Below are 18,809 nucleotides of genomic sequence, written 5' to 3'. Positions count from 1 at the left end.
GATACAGCGCAAAAACAATTAACAAAAAGGCAAATGTATCCATCCATACAAGAAGCTCAAACAGAACATCATCGACTGAGTAGTTAGGCTTGAAATTCCACAATGGAAGTGAAAGATGATAAATATGAACTTTGTTGTGGATTTACCTTGCACAAAGACCAAATATGATTTGATTTGGGTACATAGCTTATTATAGAGACATGCTCACAACTCTAACACCAAGTCCTTTATCAAATTTGATAGTTTACCACCACAAACAGTTGTCAAAGACATGTATACTACGTATTGAGAACAACAAATATGGAACTAGAACGAAAACATAGCAACATACTAAACCATGGACACTGATTTTCTGCATCAAGTAAAAGTAATGACCAAAAACTGTGAAATTCATTCTTGCAACATCAAAATCTAACATTTTGGCCAGAAGCTGAAATTTTCCTATTGTATCACAAAAAATCATCAATAGCCATTACACATTGGTTCAGATCATCTTTACTGTCAAGGAGTAAAATTGAAATATACTTCTAAATATCGTAAAATTTGTTCAAAGAGGCAACATCTTCGCAGTATAAAGAAAAGGATTATCAATTTCTTCCTTGCTGTTCTGCCTGATAGATTATTCCAACACCACGAAGTAGACAATGGGAAAATGTTACATGGGTCGAGTGTTCCCAAGAAGCGTCCCCACTAGGTTAGTCACCTGCAGAAAATATTCAGATGGTGTGCTTAGTTATAGTTGGATCTTGAAGAAAAAAGAAGTATAACAACCTCAACTAAATAGCTTGAAGTTCCAGGAGCATAGATACCAACCAGTATTAAGTATTGATGCAACTACCACACTTTGGTGACTACCTAAATTTGTCTGGCAGTAATAAGATGGGCGAAATTTAATAAATATCAAGATTATCACCACCTCAACAACAATACTAACATACCCAGTATAATCCCATAAGTGGGGTCTGGAGAGGTAGGGTGTACATAGAGCTTACCCCTACCTTTGTGGCTAGAGAGGTGGTTTCCGCTAGACCCTCTGCTTGAGAAAATTATCACCACCTCATTTTCACTAAAATCTTGAGTGAATTTTGGTGAAGCAGGGAGCGGGACACTTAAAACAGCAGTATGTATAAGGGAAGTTGTCAGAGCACGTTACTATGCTTACTCAGAAGTTAACTAGAAATTAATATCGACATGATAGCTGGATGTTTTAAAAAAGCCATCAATGTGCAGAAATAGGGAGAAGATGAGAGGATAATTTTTTGGATTTCAATCTGATTCTCTAGATATTTTCTTGTTATGCTGACTCGGGGCTCAGAGTGGATTTGTTTTTCACATTAATTTCAACCTCAAATATAAGCTTCAAAACTTCTTGGGGCCCAAACTTGCTTAGGCACAAAAATATCAGAACAAGTGGGTTTTTTGAGACAGTTACTTGGACCTAGTTTATTGAACAAAATGTATCTTTCTTCTAGTTAGAGAAATGCCTAAGACCTCTGCCTCTTTGATTACAGAAGTTGAGGGAGCCAATTTTTGAAGCTAACTCGACAAGTCTTTCAATATGATAGTTAAGACAAATGTGGATTGGATCCACAAATAATTCAGAGAAGGAAGAAGGAAGGATGGTAACAGTAGGAACTTTTAGGGTGGGGAGGGAGGATTGGTAACAGGAAAGAGGGGGACCAAGTAGAGGAGGCAGAATACAGGGGAGTGAGATGGAGAATGAATGGGTGCTGGAGCCTGGATGAAGTGGAAGGGGGGTATGTTGGGGGCTCTAGGGAAGGGTTGGTGGGGTGGGATATGGGAGTGACTAGCTGTGAAGGGGTGGCTGTTTGAATGGAGAACGGGAGACGGTGAAGGTGGTGGCAAGTTTGGACAGAAGAGGGAGGCTTGCGCTGGCTGGGTGGGATGAGGAGAGAGTGATGTTGGATCGGTAAGGGAGAGGAGGGGCTGATATGAAGGGAGCTTGGATGGTGGCAGCTATGGTGCGAAGCAAAGTGAGCCAACTGATGAACGGGTCAGGCAATGATTCTATTGTGGAAGAGGATGAAAATGCTGATACTGGGTAAATGGTTAACCTAGGAAGTACTTTTGCTTGCAAATACCTTCAAAAAGTTTCCTACACATGAAAAATGGAAAGGATTTCTGATATCTGCTTCAATATTTTGGATTAAGAGTCATATTACTTTGGTGATCTCATGGACCAACTGGCTGATGGTTAAAGAATAAGGGTGTTTTGGATTGCATGTTAATTTTCTGATTTTATGAAGAACTTGCTTCGCCGATAGCAATGCCCCATTGCATGCATTTTCTGACAATAGCCATAAAATAATCACTCACGTCACGGCTTTAACAGGTGCTGGCGTACTAGAAAATTTTCACACGGCAAAGAAATATTATGCATCTACTGTAGACTTGACTGGTAGCAAGAGTAACAGAGCAACTTTTGGCATATATTGGGTCATGAATCTGTCTAAATCTCTGTTTCTTAATTTTTTGAAAAAATAATGCAGTATAGGTCTTTGCATGTCACCATGATCAAAGAAACTTATTACTGCCCGATTTACCTCCTCCCTAATGATGGATCATGCTTTTTTGAAGAAGTGGGCACTAAAACCATCACAACCAGAGGCCTTCTGATGATCAATACTCATCAGGGCCTTATACACCTTGGGACAGGGGCAATCAAATCTGATTGTTGCCCTCAAGATTTGCAACTTCCATTTTACATGATGTTTGGATCTTTGTAGATTCTCATTGTCTCACCTTCAAATTCATTTGGAAGTTGCAGGATCTGACTTTGGCTATATACAAGGCATATAATTCTATTCTGGACTTGTCCGCATTTAAAGGTGGCAAAGAAATATGCAGTGCTATCATCACCAAGTTGCAGCCATTTAGTCCCGGACTTCTGTTTTAATATGCTTTCCTCCACTACACTACACTTCTCCAACTCAATTTTGTGAATTTTCTTCATTAAACAGTTCAGATAAATGGTTGTGGTCCCTCGTTTGTGCTTGGTATCAGCTAGTCTTTGTATGCATTGTTGACTCTGACATCCACATTATTGAATTCCTTCTGATCAAGGTGTTTTAGACCTTGTTTCACCAGCTTCAATTTCTACCATATAGCCAGCCCCCTTATAATCAAACCTGGTTGGAGTATCACAAGCATCTTTGACAGTAGGAAGAAGTCTTTGAGGTTAGCTAAGCAATTGAAAAACCTAAATGGTTTAGGGTCATGTTTTATCTTAGTCAAAGGTGATTATTAATGGTGTGTGGTCACAGGACCCTGGGTCCATCACCACTACTTCATTTGGGCAAAAGTTATGAGTCAACTTGGATACACAGGTCCCTGTCAATCCTACTATATATCCAGGCCATTTGACCAAGTGTACCACCTGCCAACTACTTTCCATTCAGCCATGGTAGTAAGTTATATAAGCATTGAAATCCCTCACTTCACCTTCATGAACTAGGTTCCCAAATTGTTTATCTTCTGAAAAGCAGCTAATGCTACTCATCAAAAGCACTGATTTTCTCCTAAAAGCTTGCCATACACTTCACTTTCTAAAAACAGGCACTTCTGGTCTCCCAAGTCCCAAATACTTGGCCACCCAGGCTATTAATCCACTTTAAGCAGTGGGTCATCTATTCTATTAAAGTAATTTGGTTAAAATATATCTTTCACGCATCAACCTAATATGTGAAATGAAGAGAAGGGAAAAGAACTATTATGATTAAACCAAAGAACTACCAAAGGTCACAGGATTTTGTCAGTAGGAAAGATTCCTCATCTCTTAAAAGTTAGTATAACTACTCAATCTGTTCAGAAAAGGCTAACCCATTTCCATTAGACAAAGTAAGATGATATGGCTAATGCAACCAACATAATTTTACTACTTGAAAGTAAATATATGTGTATTTATTACGTATACCAGGTTAACTCCAAGATTTAGTGAAGTGAGAATGCACAGCCATGGTTTACCTGCCAGTACTTTGAAACACATCGGTCAATACAACTATTTTCACCCATGTTCAACTCCGAGTCCTTGTACCTGTAAAGCCATTTACAAATGCATTGTCAGCCAAGAAACTAAATCTTGAGAAAATGATGCACAAAACTCATATTAGGCCAGAAGCATAAGAAGAATGAGTAACATACTTGTTCTCGACGCATTTTTTGAAGCATGTATGCGTAAGCCTGAATTATAGTTTTAAAAGGAAAAAAGAGCAGGCAAAAAATTAGAGAAGTAGACAGGATGAGAAATATGAACTACAGCCCAGCAAATCAAGACAAAAACTAGAAAACAGATAACACTACCTATATGCGGAGACAAAAATTACTTCCAAACATCATGTTAAGAATTTTGTAGCATATATTATAAACTAGCATTTCTAATGTTCCTACGGCACCTTTTGAGGGACTTGATTACAATGTCAAATTATGTAAACCGCCTCATGAATGCACTTCTCTTTGTTTAATTTAGGCCTTTAGATGTATAAGCATTCCCCAATCAAGTCCCTCAAAAGGTGTTGTGGAAACAGCATAGCTCTCACCATCCGTCAACAAAGTATTTTTGTGTACTTGTCCCAAGAAAAAGAATTAGGTCACAACTCACATGTGAAAACTGTATATAATACTTACAAATTAATAAGCAAAGTTTTCCCCTCTCTAACTAGTTTAAGAAGGTTTACACATTCACAGCAGGTCTTCCTCACTAACTTTATATCTGGAAAATTTGATGTTCAAAAGGACAGGCACCATAAATCCCAGTTCCCAACACACATATTAGTAGTAAAAGGTTGTGTACATCAAAGAATTAGCATATAATTGTCAGGTACTTACTTATTTAAGTTGTGGGGTGAAATGATTAGACAAGACATTACACACCTTCAGCTTACTAGGACTCGGCCCTAGATAGGAAGATTTGGAGGTAGAGTATTATGATAGAAGGTTAGTAGGTAATCGAGCATTGTCTAGTTTCTAGTTTCCTTATTAGTATTTTTTTTATTACTCTCCAATCTTTTTCTTCGATTTTATTATCTCATTTGGCTTAGGGTAATATTATTTGTTGTTCCTACCATTGCCTTCTCATTGTTTTAAGCATGGATTCTTCACTACTTCACAACAGTATTTGTTTTACATACTTAATTTTTTATATGTTTTACTTGAACTAAGGTCTAATGAAAACAAACTCTCTACCTTCTCAAGGTTGGGTAAAGCTGCATACACACCAACCTTCCTAGACCCAACTTGTGAGATTACACCAAGTATGTTGTTGTTATTACTTATTTCAATGTACCAATACCACACATGGACTAATCATCCTTTACACAATTAGCTAGTTTCAGCAAAGTCAAGCAAATGAGTATACTTCCAAACATTCAAGAAAGCTAAACGATACCTACTTGTTAAACATCTCCACTCTATACTCCATCTCTTTCTCTGCCATAGAGAATATCTGCTCTCACCCAAATAAAAATCAAGACTTTAGTTTCAAAAGAACACTAATAGATCAAAAACAAATCCCCATTAAGACAGAAGCAATAAATAGCATATAGTTAATAAAAAAAACCTGTTCTTTTTCAAGGTCAGAAGGAACACCAGCCATTATAACTGTAAGAGTAAAGAGAGATTAGATACATACATATATAAACTGAAAACCCAAAAAAGATTTGAACTTTACATACCCTTTCAAGAATGGAAATTAGGTAAAACCCCAGAAAGTGAATCCAAGAATGAGAGGCGCAAAGAAGAGAAAGAGAACTGTGAGGGTTTTGAGTTTTGAGGTTAAAGTGTTAAACTAATGTGTACTTATTTCTCCAAATAATAATAAATATTTCTTCACTGTCAATTTATTTCTTTGATTATTTTTTTTTGTATATAGAATATATCAAAATATGTTATTATATTATGATTTTAAATAAGTAATAAATTATAATAAGAAATATAGTTTTACTAGTTTACACCTTAATAATTTATTTTGAGAACTTTAGAAACTTGAATACACTTTTAAAAAGAATTAATAGTAAGATGTAAATGGGAAAAAATGTAATTAATGTGTTAATATTTTGATTTTGTAAATTGATACGTAATTTGAGACAATTATTTTTTATAATGTGGACAATTAATATGGTACGAAGAGAATAGAAACTTGAAATTAAAGATTTTTTCAAAGAAAGAGACATTATTGTTTAAATGAACTAAAAGAAAAAGTAAGATAAATAAATTAAAATAGAGAAAATACTTAGTATTGAAGAGTTTTAAAAAATAAAAATCTTTCGTTGCAATTTTCTCATATTATTTAATTATTTTGTATTAATTTTGTAAAAAAAAAAACTAAGTACTACCGAAAATAAGGATACACGTGTAAATTTATACTATAAATTATAGGGTGTCAAATGTATCGTCATGGCACTTTCAACCACTCAAGTTGGATGTGTTTGTACAAACATGTATGTCCCATGTGTGTATTTTTATTTTTATACAAAAATTTTTTTTATATTTTTTAATAATCTTCTTATTGTCTTTAGGAAAACATAATGAGCCTCTCTAGCTACAGTTTGTCTAACTACTTAGTGTACTTATAGTTTCAATAGCTATTGTATATCTCTGGAAATTTATTGTTTATACAAATTAGATTCTTAACTTAATTAATGAGGCGGTAATTTAGGTTATTAAAAGAAAAAATAATCCCACAAATAGGAGATGTAGATCTCATATAGGTTGGGTTTAAGTTGGTAAAGTAGCTTTGATATTGCCCGATCGAGTCAGTACATGAGGCCATTGAGAAAGTTTGACCTATTAGAGATAGGTTGAAGACAATCCAAAGTAGAAAAAATCTTTATGTTGATGTAAGGAGAAGAGAGCTTAAATCTGGAATAAGTGTTTAGGTTTGTCTGAAGCTTTCACCTATAAAAGGGGTGATTAAGTTTGAAAAGAAAGGAAAGTTTAGTTCCCGTTATGTAGGTCATTACCAAATTATGAGGCATTTTGATAATGTGGCTTATGAGTTGGATTGTCTTCAGATTTTAGCATCAGTGCGTCCAGTGTTTTCTGTCCTCTTATTGATGAAGTGCATTGGTGATCCGACTTCAGTTGTGTCTTTAGAGAGTGTCAATGTGAATAAAAGTCTCTCTTACAAAGAGGTCCAGTTCATATTCTTGTCTGTCAGGTTCGTAAGTTGAGAAATAAATAAGTCAATTCAATGAAAGTTCTTTGGAGGAATCAATTAGTCGAAGGTGTTAATTAGGAAATCTAAACATATAAGATGACTAAGTACCCCCATTTTTTCCCTTCTGATTCACTTTCAATGTGAGGTAATAGTTCCTTTGTGGTATTTCTTTTCAGATTTATGTTTTTCACTTATTTTCATGTCTTAGTATGCATAAATGTTTATAAAATCAACTTAATCTTCATGTTTTAGTTGGGAGTCAGTCACTCATTAATTTTCAGTGTTCAGCTTTTGGTATTGGATTGCAGATCTTTCTTAACTATTTTCAACCTAGTTAGACTCCATTCTGGGACGAATGTTTTCAATGGAGAGATATTGTGACACCCCTAAGTTCCTTGTTTAGATCAAAGGTTGTACAATTCAAAAAGTATAGATATGCATTTTTTTTTAAATTCTATAAACATTATTTATGGGTCATAAATGAAACCACGAGTCATAGATGAGTTTCGTAGGTGAGACTACAGAAACAAGAATGTAAGTCTGGAATTTACGAGTTGAGTTTATAGCTAGTAAACCCGTTTATGGGTTGTAGACACGAGTGGTAGAATAACTTTAGAAACTTGAAAAAGTGACTTGATCAGGACGAAAACATTTTACGGATCGTAGATGATTTGAATCGTGAGAGATCTCACAAACCAAAGTCCTAAAACTTCAGAGCTCAATAATATCACTGACTTTTACAAAGCCTATATAAGAGTCATATTTGAAACTACGGTCCATAGTAAAGGGTTTTGTAGGCCAAACCTCAGAGACTATGCATTTCAGTATATTCCTTTTAAGATTAGACAATATGGATTATATATTGAACTACGAGTCGTGATTTGGATTCGTAGTTTGAAAAATCATAAACTCAATATTTCAGCATATCTTCTACGAGTGGGGATCTATAATTTGCAGAAGGAATTACGGTCTGTAGATGCTCTTGTGGATGACCTCCGACAATTTTTAATGAGGGTCGTTTTAGTCTTTTGCTACTCTTTTAATTTCTATACTACGTCGTTTTGACCTATTCTAAATGAGATTAAGAGATTCTTATCAGTCTAACTCTCACTTGCACTCATAACTTCCCCAAAAACAATTTCTTTTCTCTTAAGGCAAGAACAATGGATCTTAGCTTAGCCTTCTTTTCAAGATTCAATTTAGGGTTTCTACTTCAAGTATGTGAAATTTCATCAATGGATATTCCTTTGCTCATTAAATCCCAAAAAAAAAATCTTCAATCTTTCAAGTTTATGATCTACAAACCTAGGATTTTTATGATCTTCATTGAATCTTGATGAATTTCAGTTCTTCTTCATGATTAACATTATTTCATGTCTTCAATGATATTTTCATAAATCCATAGCATACAAGTATTTTCATGATTTAGAATTATGTTGTTTCAAATGTATGCCGCAGATGATTATATTATCATGATTTCAATGCTTTCAAATAAAGTATCTCTCAAATTATTTTCAGTTATTAAGATCTATAAGTTACTCAATTTTTACCAGTATGATTAGATTATCACTGCTTCTAGTTTATATGCATGTTTCCATGAGAGTTATACTTAGCACCGAGCGGCTTTAGGGATGGAAGATTTTGATCGACGTCTGTGGACCTTTAATAATAATTCCTAAATTCAAAAATTACATGTCATCATAGAATTAGTCTTTATAGATTTTAGCTTAGTGAATCCACATTAGCTCAGCTCAGGTCCCTTATCTTGGGAAGTATTGGACACCCTCTTTTTGGTATGGGAAAGCACATTGAACTTCAAGGAGTAGCGCACATAGATTATGTCGGTGTTAGTATCTCTCATAATCAGACTTTCAGTTATTGCATTATCTTGTAGTACTTATGTATTTCAGTTCAGTATAAATTTATTTTATGTGGTCATGCATCAACATGTTTTATAGATTCATCACGTTAAGTTATATTTGTCATGTATTATCTTACATACTTAGTTCATTTAAAGTACTAACAACATACTTTTTGCTATATTGTTTGATAATATAGGTTTTGACACTGAGTATCCAGTTCACAGTTAGTATTACTTTTGATCAGTGAGCAACAATATTAGTGAGTCCTCATCAGTTTGAGGACAACTCTTATCTTTCTTTTCAGTCGTTTCTTTCAATTTTCAGATAATTGGAGTTAGCTAGGGGTTTGTCCTAGTAACTCATATTAGTAAAGGCTTTTAGATAGTTAGATATAGATTTCACTAATGTTATTTCTTCCAGATATTAGTCTATCTTATTATTATGGAATTTATACTCATATTTCAGATTTAGCTTTTGCGTTTGTATTCCAAATTCTCTATTGATTTATGTTAATCAGTGTCATGTCATGAAGTTAGCTTGGGCTCACCTATAGCTCTAAATATCGTGTTGCGTTTAGGGAGTAGTCTCGAAGCGTGACAATTAGAGCTATCAAAATGGGCTTGGCTCGTTAAGTCGGCCCAACCCAAACCTTAAATTAAGTGGTGTTGGGCCTAATTTTTTTTGGCTCATTTAGGAATGAGGCTTTTTAGCCCAACCTCTTTTGGCTAGCTAGCCTCGTAGGCCCTGCCTTAGAGTCCAACCCGTGGGCTATGAATGTTAAAAATATTTATTATATATATTTCAGTAGTGTTTTATTTGTAAAGAGTTTGTCAATAAATATTTTTAAAATATAAAATAAAGTCTAACTCATTTGCAAATCTTTTACATTTTAGGGCTATTAGCCCACTAAAATCAAGTTTGTTTTTATGTCTAATTTTTCATTTCCCTTTTGTTGTCTTGTTTATGAAAAAAGTGATTATGTAATATTTTTTGCTTGAATGAATCTTATGATGTTGTATCTTGGCTATTATGTTGACTATTATGTATTTTTGTAAGTATTCACTGAAGTGTGTAATCATAAATGAATTTTTGTATGTAATCGTGTCGTGTTCATCAAACATCAAAGTTCCATACTGTTAGATACTCTTTCTAAGACACCAATGTTATTCATTTTTTTGTTGAAGGGTTGACTCGTCCAAACTCATGTCGTGCTTAGGGCTGGGTTTAGCTGTTATTTTATAGGTCCTTTAATTAAAAGGATCAGCCCGTCCTAACTCCTAACCCATTTAACTTTCTAGCCCGTTAGATTGAGTTGGGTTGGGTTGGGTCAGCCCATTTTGACAACTCTAGACAATTCACAATAATTAATTACTCATAACTGACATCTAGTATATTAGTCAACTTACCTATTTTAACTTAAATTTTAAATTTATTTATGTTACCATAAAATTAGATTTTGAATATAAAATTAAATATAATTTTCCTATTATAACTTTCAATATGAAGAAAAGATTGCATTTATTGCGATATTTGGCTAGTAATTTAATGACCAAGCTGAAATTTATGTATATAAATACTCATGATATTTCATTCATTTTACACATATTTTTTAAAATAATTGATCAATAATTTTTTATTATATTCTAGCATGGAGCAGAAGAAATCAGCAGGACTCTAAAAAATTTCATTGGCGAAAATAGATAATGAAGATACTCGATACTCCTCATTCTCTAAACGAAGTTCTGACTTATACAAAAAAGTTTATGAACTTGTTAGAGAATGTGATGTCGATCTTGAAATTGTTATTTCTTCATCGACAGGTATATCGTATTCCTCAGAAAATTAATGCAGTCATCGAATATTTATAAATTTTATAACAGAATTAAGTGCAGGTGAACAACTTGTTGCTGTAGAAGCACTAATAAAGTCAGCCAATATGATGATATGATTAAGGAATTTGATATAATCGAAAAAATTGCCAATAAAAAATACGCTTGTCAGACCAAATAAATGAGGGTTGGTGGGAGTTCATAGACCGATTCGATACAATGACGTTATTCACCGGAAGTTAACCAAGCTTCAAACCTCATTGTATCATCTATACTGAATCGGTCTATGAACTCCCACCAATCCATATCTCTAGCCTCATTCATTTGGTCTAACAAACGTATTTCTTCACTGGCAATCTTTTCTCTTATATCAAATGCATTGATCATATCATTCCTGTCAATAGATATCATTGCAAAGTACATAAATTACACATCATCTTTGAAACAAAACAACAAATATCAATTTTGTTATTTGTTGTTTTGTTTCAATGATGATATGTAATTCATGTCTTTGCAATGATATCTATTGAAGGTAATTATATTTATGACTATTTGTTGTCCCCAACATGTTAGATATCTTAATATTGTATAGTATGAATTTAAATTATACGCATTGCAATATATCAACCTCTCAATTTGTTTAAAGACTATATTTGAAGCACATCATATCAAAATGTTTACTTGAAAAAACAGAACTAGAGATATGTGTTACTGTAACATAACAAACTAAAACAACTGTTGGCATTTTCGTGAAATCAAAGGGCAATATTAGTTTATAAATAGACCATACACAACTTACAAATTGATCTCTAAATCTAGGTGTAGTAGACAGATGAAACATTGCTCTGTAAGTAGATATATTCCCAAAGCTAGTCGTAAATACGTGTTACCTTCGAATTTCATGGCACATGAACTCTTTCCAACACTACCCTATGATGGGATGTTAAAGTGGAAGAGCCAAGAGATGACAAACGCGAATACCATACAAGCTAAGAGGAAATTCAAGAATCGATGACCATTCAAACAAGTTCGAGCTTCTGAAGTTGCTGATACTGGTGCAGATGCTGCACTTGTAGCCACTGCGCTTGATTCATTCGCTTGCTGTGCTGATTCAACATCATTTGGACCAATGACATTGCGTGCGAGAGAATTGCATATTTCACAAGTCCTGGAAAAAGAACTTCAAATGTTAAAAAGGGTCACAAAATAACTAGCAGTCCTACAACTTTATAAAAGAGCTGTATGGGAAAGGGTGGGAGTTTCTGAGTAATTTTACCATATTGGAGAAACATGAAACCAAGTGGAATATGTAAAAGAACAAGAGTGAAAAGAATTTTAATGTTATCACACAAAAAACTTATTCCTTGGAACACAAAAGAACTAACTTCAGAAAATTAGGACCGCGATAAGATAATGGTGTCCTGTCTAAGTTTGTAGTCTTTAATACTTTCACGAATTCTACTAGACGTAAGTTCATATCCTATCAAGGTCCTTGTCTAACAAGGTGTTCTGATTACTGAAAGATAGGAATTTGTGGTTCCACAAGAACTAGTCACAAAGTTGATTAGAAAGATCACTGAAATGCATTTATCAGACAGTTCAGTTTTTCCACCACAAAGAAAAACTACAACAAAGAGTTTGATGTCAGAATCTAATTATTAATTTACAACAATATGAGGAGGAATGACAAGGAACAACACTAGTAGAATATAACAAACAAACCCTTATGATGTCAATGAGTATCGGGTCATAAGAGATGGAAATAGTTCTGGCATGTGGAATTGGACAGACCTCCGGAGATTTTAGTGGAAGGAGGAAGTTACAAAGTAAAGCATACCAGTCAAGAAGAGGGAATACTCATCATGTGAGTGTGTAGGCAGATATTGATAAAGGATGACGACTATGCACTTATGGACACTTCAAAAGTATCATATTTTGGTAAAATCACGCTAACGCGATTCTCTCAGTACTTGATCAACTTTATGGATGGGAAAATAATGAAACAACAGTGACGGAAAACCATGGAATGAGGTGACTAAACTGTTACAGCCTATTGAATGTAAGATAAAATTAACACTTTGGTTTAGGTGATTGCTTTTACTACCTTGGTGTGTTGGAATAGCAAACATTTGGTTCATAGGCTTCGCAGTTGAATAATACCCACAAACGTAAAACAATTTCAAGACGAACATCTAAAGAAACAGAACAGATCATAGTGAGATCCTTTACTCTTTCCTCCTTTGCCATTAAACTAGGAATGAAGGAGAACTTAATCATTATCCTTATCTTCAAAAGAAGCATCTTTATAGGGAAAAGAAAACAAGTAGTTCATTATGCACAATTCAGTTGTTCCGATCCTCCACCTCCCCCCGCAAGGTTGCACCACCAAGTGCGCACATGCGGGCGCTCACACAGAGATTCTAACTGTTAATACCACCTTACTATTTTCTGTTATAGATAACATATGTTTGATTCTACAGGAAGTCTAACAAATCAAAATTCAGTTTTGTAGATTCCAACAATTAAATTTCAATCTTCTTTACCACAATGATATATCCAAGATGTCCAAAACAATGTAGCACATTTACAAGATTGTGTGCTTTTTAATTCCATTTGATCATTTCAATTACTTGGTCATGCACTTCTTAAAAGATCAAAAGACTCATTGATGAAAGTTCCTATCTGAAAATGACACTAGAATCTTGACTGTGCACACATCAGAGGTCATTGTCACAGAATTGATAATCAAAGTAAAGATCTACAGTATCTAAGTAATAGAATATGCAGAGTGGAGGCCAGCAAAAGATTACTTCATATTGAGGGGAAAATAAAAGGTACTATTACTTAATCCACTAAGGTCAAATCTTCACTTTGATTAAAGAAAAGTGCATATCAAATATCAGGAAGAGTTTAGAAACTACAGAACATTTAAGGGCATAGTACGAAGAATTGTCGGTGTAATTAGAATACAACCTAATTCTTTCCAAAAAGTCATTAAAATTCCTAATGATACTAGTCAAGTTACCATTGCTTTAGTCCCTCACTTTTCTTTTTATTTAATTCCATTAAGACTTTTCCTTTTTTTCCCATAAAATACATCATGTTATCTCTTTCCCAAGAGAACAGACATCACAGACCAAACTTTTACGTTACCCTACAAAAAAAAGGGTTATTCTGACAGATCATGTACTGCCAATATGAATAAAAAAATCAAACACTTCCAACAGAAGATTCAACAAATCATTGTCATTGCAACCCACTATCAAGTGCAAAATACACTTAATTGTTGAGATCCTAGTTCAAATCACAACGGAGACAGAAAACACTAGGTGATTTCTTCCTATCTGTGCTAGCTTTGGTGGACCTGATACTTGTTGTGGTGGCCTGGTGGGAGATGGCAGCTGCAAGCAACCCGTGGAATTAGTCAAGGGCCAGCTTAGGACAGAGTTATCTGGTAACTATTGCTTGGTAGGGACACGTATCCCATGAAATTAGTCAAAGTATGCATTAGTTTGCCCGGGCACCACAATTAGACAATAAAACTAAAAACAACAATTTGTTTGCAGATGGTAACATTACCACTTAAGCATCTAAATTGATCACATAGGCAAATCTTATATATCAAAATTCAGAAACCACAAACTAAAATCAAAGTCAGAAATTTGAAACATAAACTAAGGCTTTGCTATACTTACTTATTTCCTTTGATTTTGAACCATGCCTCAGCACAATGCCTATGTGCAACAGCCAAATCATTTTTACAAGAACATCCTAATTCAATAGCAAAACCAGATTCAGGACCAGAACTCACCAAACTCAGATGACAAATCCTACAATCTCTTTCAATTTTCCCAACATGCAACTTTGTTTCACCAATTCCATTTTCCATATCCACTGATCTATCAGACTCAGCCACAGATGAAACTCTCCTTGACACCTCCATTACTTCCCCTATTTCAGACTCAGTAGCACAAGCAAAACTATAATCATCATAATTTGACCCATCAGCAGTTGAATAAAACTGAGAATAACAAGAACCCTCATCAGCATCAGAGAAACAGACACTACTACCACTACCTGAGCACCGGCGACTATGTCCACCGGCTCCGGCGCCAGCTTCTAAATCCACATTAGACACATCTACACTAGCCATTTTCAACAACCCCAAAATCAAGAAAAATCAAAACTTTGAAAGATTTCAACTTCCAAGATTCAATTCTCAACAACCCCACAACCAAGAAAAGCATTAAAACCATAAAAATCAAAACTTTGAAGTATTACAACTCCCAAGATTCAATTTTTTTTGTTACCCTTTATAGTGCTGCATGATTTAAGGCCCCATTACCTCATTTCTTGGTCTATTAGTGAGGTGATGGATTAGGTAAACCATTAACACCCCATTTTCTAAAATTTAGCAGAAAAGCAAAGGCAAGAAGAGAGAGTAAAAATGTATTGTTTCAAGTGTTTATAGAAAGTGATGAGAGGGCTTAAAGAGGAAAAAAACAAGAATGTAAAAGGGAGAGAGCTCATGGTTCTGTTAGAGTAGCTGTGTGACAGTCTTTAGGAAGAAATGGCCCACCTTTAAGATATCATAATCATTCTACTGTAGTTGGTGAGGCAATCTATGTGATTTTTATTTATTTTTTTAAAATAATTTTTCTAATTATATTTAAATCAAGTCATGAAATCAAGTCATTATATTTTTCTAATTTTTATGACTAAAAAATCAGATGAAAAAGGAAAGAAATCTTACATAAATAGAATACAATAATTGTCTATTTACTTTAATTTGTTTGTTCGATTAACACCATAAGATTGAATGTCATTTTGATACGTGTTATATATCTTTAATTTAAAACTATAAAATTTAATTGTTTCAAGTCAAAGCATCACAAATAAAATGTAATAGAAGAAGTAACAAGTAACTTTGTATTTTAAAAAAAGTCATCTCTTTCTTAACTTTTCACCTGATATTTTTAAGAACATTAGATTAAGATATATTTTACCTGTTTTTAATTTAAGAAATCGAAATTTAAAAAAAATTCTTTTATCAAGTTAAAATCAAATAAATAAATTAAATCAACAGTATCTTGCAGTTTCAAACAGTACTTCCATCAAATGATCTGTACTGTCAATTCAAGATTTCTGCTTTTTTTTTTATTTGGCAGAAAATGTAAAAAGTGAAATAACAATCTATGATGAATTCTTTGTTTCTTTTTACAATATCTTTTTTTTTTTAGTTTTTTCTAGTTTCAATATTTTGTGTTCGTGGTGAAAATGATTGTGGTTGGTGTAAATTATGATCGTTTTTAGTGTAAGATAATAATAAGCATTCGAGTAGTGGTTCCTCCCACTTTTTAAAAAAATATTTTTTTTTTCCTATCTCTTTGGAGTTGGTGAATACAAGTTATGAATTATTTTATTAGTATCGATACAAGAGTTAGTGTAAGTATAGATTCAATATATTACTTCAATAAGGGGCGACATTACATGAAGTTCATTATGTTAGTTTATATTAGTTGTATGTGATTTATGATAGATCGCAGTCTTATAAAGCATAATAAGTTATGTTGTTTATTTCTACAATACTTATGTTGTAAAAGGCATAAGTTCAATTCATAATTTATAAGGCAAAAGTTTTTTAAATTTATGTCGAGCGTATTAAATACTATACAACTTATGTCGAATGATTTAATTCTTAATTTCTTTAAGCTAACTAAGAATATTTTGGCTTAGAAATCTTTATTAAAAGAACAATATAGACAAAAAATAAAGAGCATCTTATTTGAACGTAGCATTGTTTTGTTATAAAAAATAGATATGGTACTCAAATTCGTTGTCAATAGCAAATCGCGCTATATCCATAAATGAATCAAAATAAAGCAACTAGTTAGTAATTAATACTAACAAGAAAATGAAATTAAAATCGAATTTTGAGGATTTAACTTATAATAATAATTATATACTTAAATCCATGTATATATGTATACAATAACACTCATGTAAATTTCAAACAAGTCGAAATTTGACTATATATAAGACAAAAACCATAGATGCATATGAAAAAATTCAAACAAATTAAATTCACTTTGAAATCGATTAACTCTAGGTCTTAACTATATATACCGATCTAATAATCATAGAAGATTTTGTTGCATAAGTTGATCGAATATGTATTAGTTGGAAGATAAGTTATAGACATCTTTACTTAAATTCCTTACATTTTTGTTATGTTTTACTTGAGTTGAGAGTTTTTTGAATCTTTACTTGTATCAAAAATAGAATTTGTGTGTGTCATTCTCGAGACGCTATTTATAAAATTATATGAGATATATTATTATTAATTATTATTATTATTATGAAATCAAGGGTTCCTCTATACATTTATATAATTTTATCCAAAAAAGTTCATTAGCAAGTTTGAGTATATCTTTCTTTCCTTTTTACAATTTTTATTGAATGTATCTTAGTTTACCTTTTTCAGGTGTTGTATTGTCTTATTTGCAACCTTGATTTCATATTCTTTACAAAAAAGGTTAAAATAAATAAATAAATAATTTAGACTAATCTCCATGTTCTTCATTATGACAGTAGGGTATTATATGGATCGTATATTTTTGTACTATTCTATAATTTATTATTATTATTACGCTTACCATGTATTATTGGCTTGTCATTTTTACTATAGATAGAATAGAAGAAAACTAAACAACTCTTAATTTATTAGTATTTTTCTTTCTTATTTTACGTGATATATTATTTTTTTGCCTGTTTTAATGAAAAAAAATATTTGTATATTTAAAATTAAGTTAACTTTAAAATATTTATTTTATCTTTAATAAAATAAATTATAATCATTCATAAATTATTTTAGACTTGTAAAGTCCTCTAGAATCAAATAACTCCCAAACCAAAATTTACGTCAAAGTTTGGTCTAAAGAAGGAAGAGAAATATGACATTTTGACTGATTTTCCAACTAATACAACAAGTTTATGCTATTGTAACTAAACCATATATGCATACTAATAAAAAATAATATTGTCCTTCTATTCCTACTATGGCGGAGCAACATATATTTGAGGGGCATATCTTTTATCGAAAAATTATATTGTGTAATTATATATATATAATCCTTGGCTTCGATATGATTTTACTCAATATAAATTATAATTTTTTAAAGCTATTTAATTTAAATTTAATATATTATATATATTTAATTAATTTTTAAAATAAAATATTAAATTTAAACTAAATTTACTATTTTCTCCGTCCTAAATAAGTGCAACTTTAGCAAAAACAAGGTGTCCTAAGATAAGTGTCACCTTAGAAATTCAAGACAAAAATTAGCAAAGATGTAGCCTCCGTTGTAGATAATATTAGAGAAGTGAGACTAAGATGGTTTGAACATGTGAAGTGGAGATCTGCAGATGCTCCAATGAAGAGGTGCAAGAGGTTAAATGTAATAGGTATAAGGAAAAGTAGAGATAAACGAAAAGGTACTAAATTAGAAAGGTGAGTAAACAACACATGACACAACTTTTAACTTGTCGAAAGGCAAAAATATGACCTTAAATAAGAAGATATATAGATAGCGGATTATAATATGGACATAAATCTTTCTATCTTCACGAGTTAATAATAAAATCTACTCCGAGACCCTAACCGACACTCTTTCTCCGCCCCTAGCAGCACAGAACTTTACAGTGAAATAAGAGAGTAGCAGTGGACCATAGGGTCCAGTGACGTTTGTTTGTATGTGTAAGGGCCACTTTGCGTGACAAGTAGGAAAAGTTCAAACCCATTCCTCCTCTCCCCTTGTTTGGTTCTCCTCCGATTCTCGATATTGATATTTATATTAGAACTCGATTAATTTTGAATTCGTGTTGAATAGGGGCCCATTCGAGAGGAAGCACTCTCTATCAAGAAAATTTTATGTTATTGCT

General features: G+C 32.9%; 2 protein-coding genes across 2 annotated transcripts; both read right to left on the bottom strand.

Moving 5' to 3' along the window:
* Positions 1–368: 368 nt before the first annotated feature.
* Positions 369–5,808, bottom strand: LOC125870721 (mitochondrial import inner membrane translocase subunit TIM10-like). The gene is made up of 6 exons (XM_049551221.1): positions 5,691–5,808; positions 5,576–5,616; positions 5,409–5,461; positions 4,162–4,200; positions 3,985–4,054; positions 369–703 (listed from the first exon to the last, which is right to left on the bottom strand). Exons 2-6 carry the CDS (start codon positions 5,609–5,611, stop codon positions 656–658), a joined length of 246 nt encoding a protein of 81 aa, XP_049407178.1. The 5' UTR covers positions 5,612–5,616; positions 5,691–5,808; the 3' UTR covers positions 369–655.
* Positions 5,809–11,753: 5,945 nt separating this feature from the next.
* Positions 11,754–15,400, bottom strand: LOC125870700 (uncharacterized). Its single transcript, XM_049551196.1, has 2 exons — positions 14,561–15,400; positions 11,754–12,033 (listed from the first exon to the last, which is right to left on the bottom strand). The coding sequence occupies exons 1-2, from the start codon at positions 15,016–15,018 to the stop codon at positions 11,796–11,798; spliced, it is 696 nt and encodes a 231-aa protein (XP_049407153.1). The 5' UTR covers positions 15,019–15,400; the 3' UTR covers positions 11,754–11,795.
* Positions 15,401–18,809: the final 3,409 nt, after the last annotated feature.

The sequence above is a fragment of the Solanum stenotomum genome, chromosome 7, assembly GCF_019186545.1.
Source record: "Solanum stenotomum isolate F172 chromosome 7, ASM1918654v1, whole genome shotgun sequence".
NCBI lineage: Eukaryota > Viridiplantae > Streptophyta > Magnoliopsida > Solanales > Solanaceae > Solanum > Solanum stenotomum.
Note: the sequence above shows the minus strand (reverse complement) of the source record. Positions and strands in the feature narration are given on the sequence as shown.

Coding starts and splice junctions, on each gene's coding strand:
- LOC125870721 (XM_049551221.1), bottom strand. CDS start 5,611: ATGGCTGGTGTTCCTTCTGACCTTGAAAAAGAACAG. Junction 4,201..5,408: donor AGAGTGGAGATGTTTAACAA/GTAGGTATCGTT, acceptor ACTATAATTCAG/GCTTACGCATACATGCTTCA. Junction 704..3,984: donor GTGTTTCAAAGTACTGGCAG/GTAAACCATGGC, acceptor TATTTTCTGCAG/GTGACTAACCTAGTGGGGAC.
- LOC125870700 (XM_049551196.1), bottom strand. CDS start 15,018: ATGGCTAGTGTAGATGTGTCTAATGTGGATTTAGAAGCTGGCGCCGGA. Junction 12,034..14,560: donor TTCAAAATCAAAGGAAATAA/GTAAGTATAGCA, acceptor TTCTTTTTCCAG/GACTTGTGAAATATGCAATT.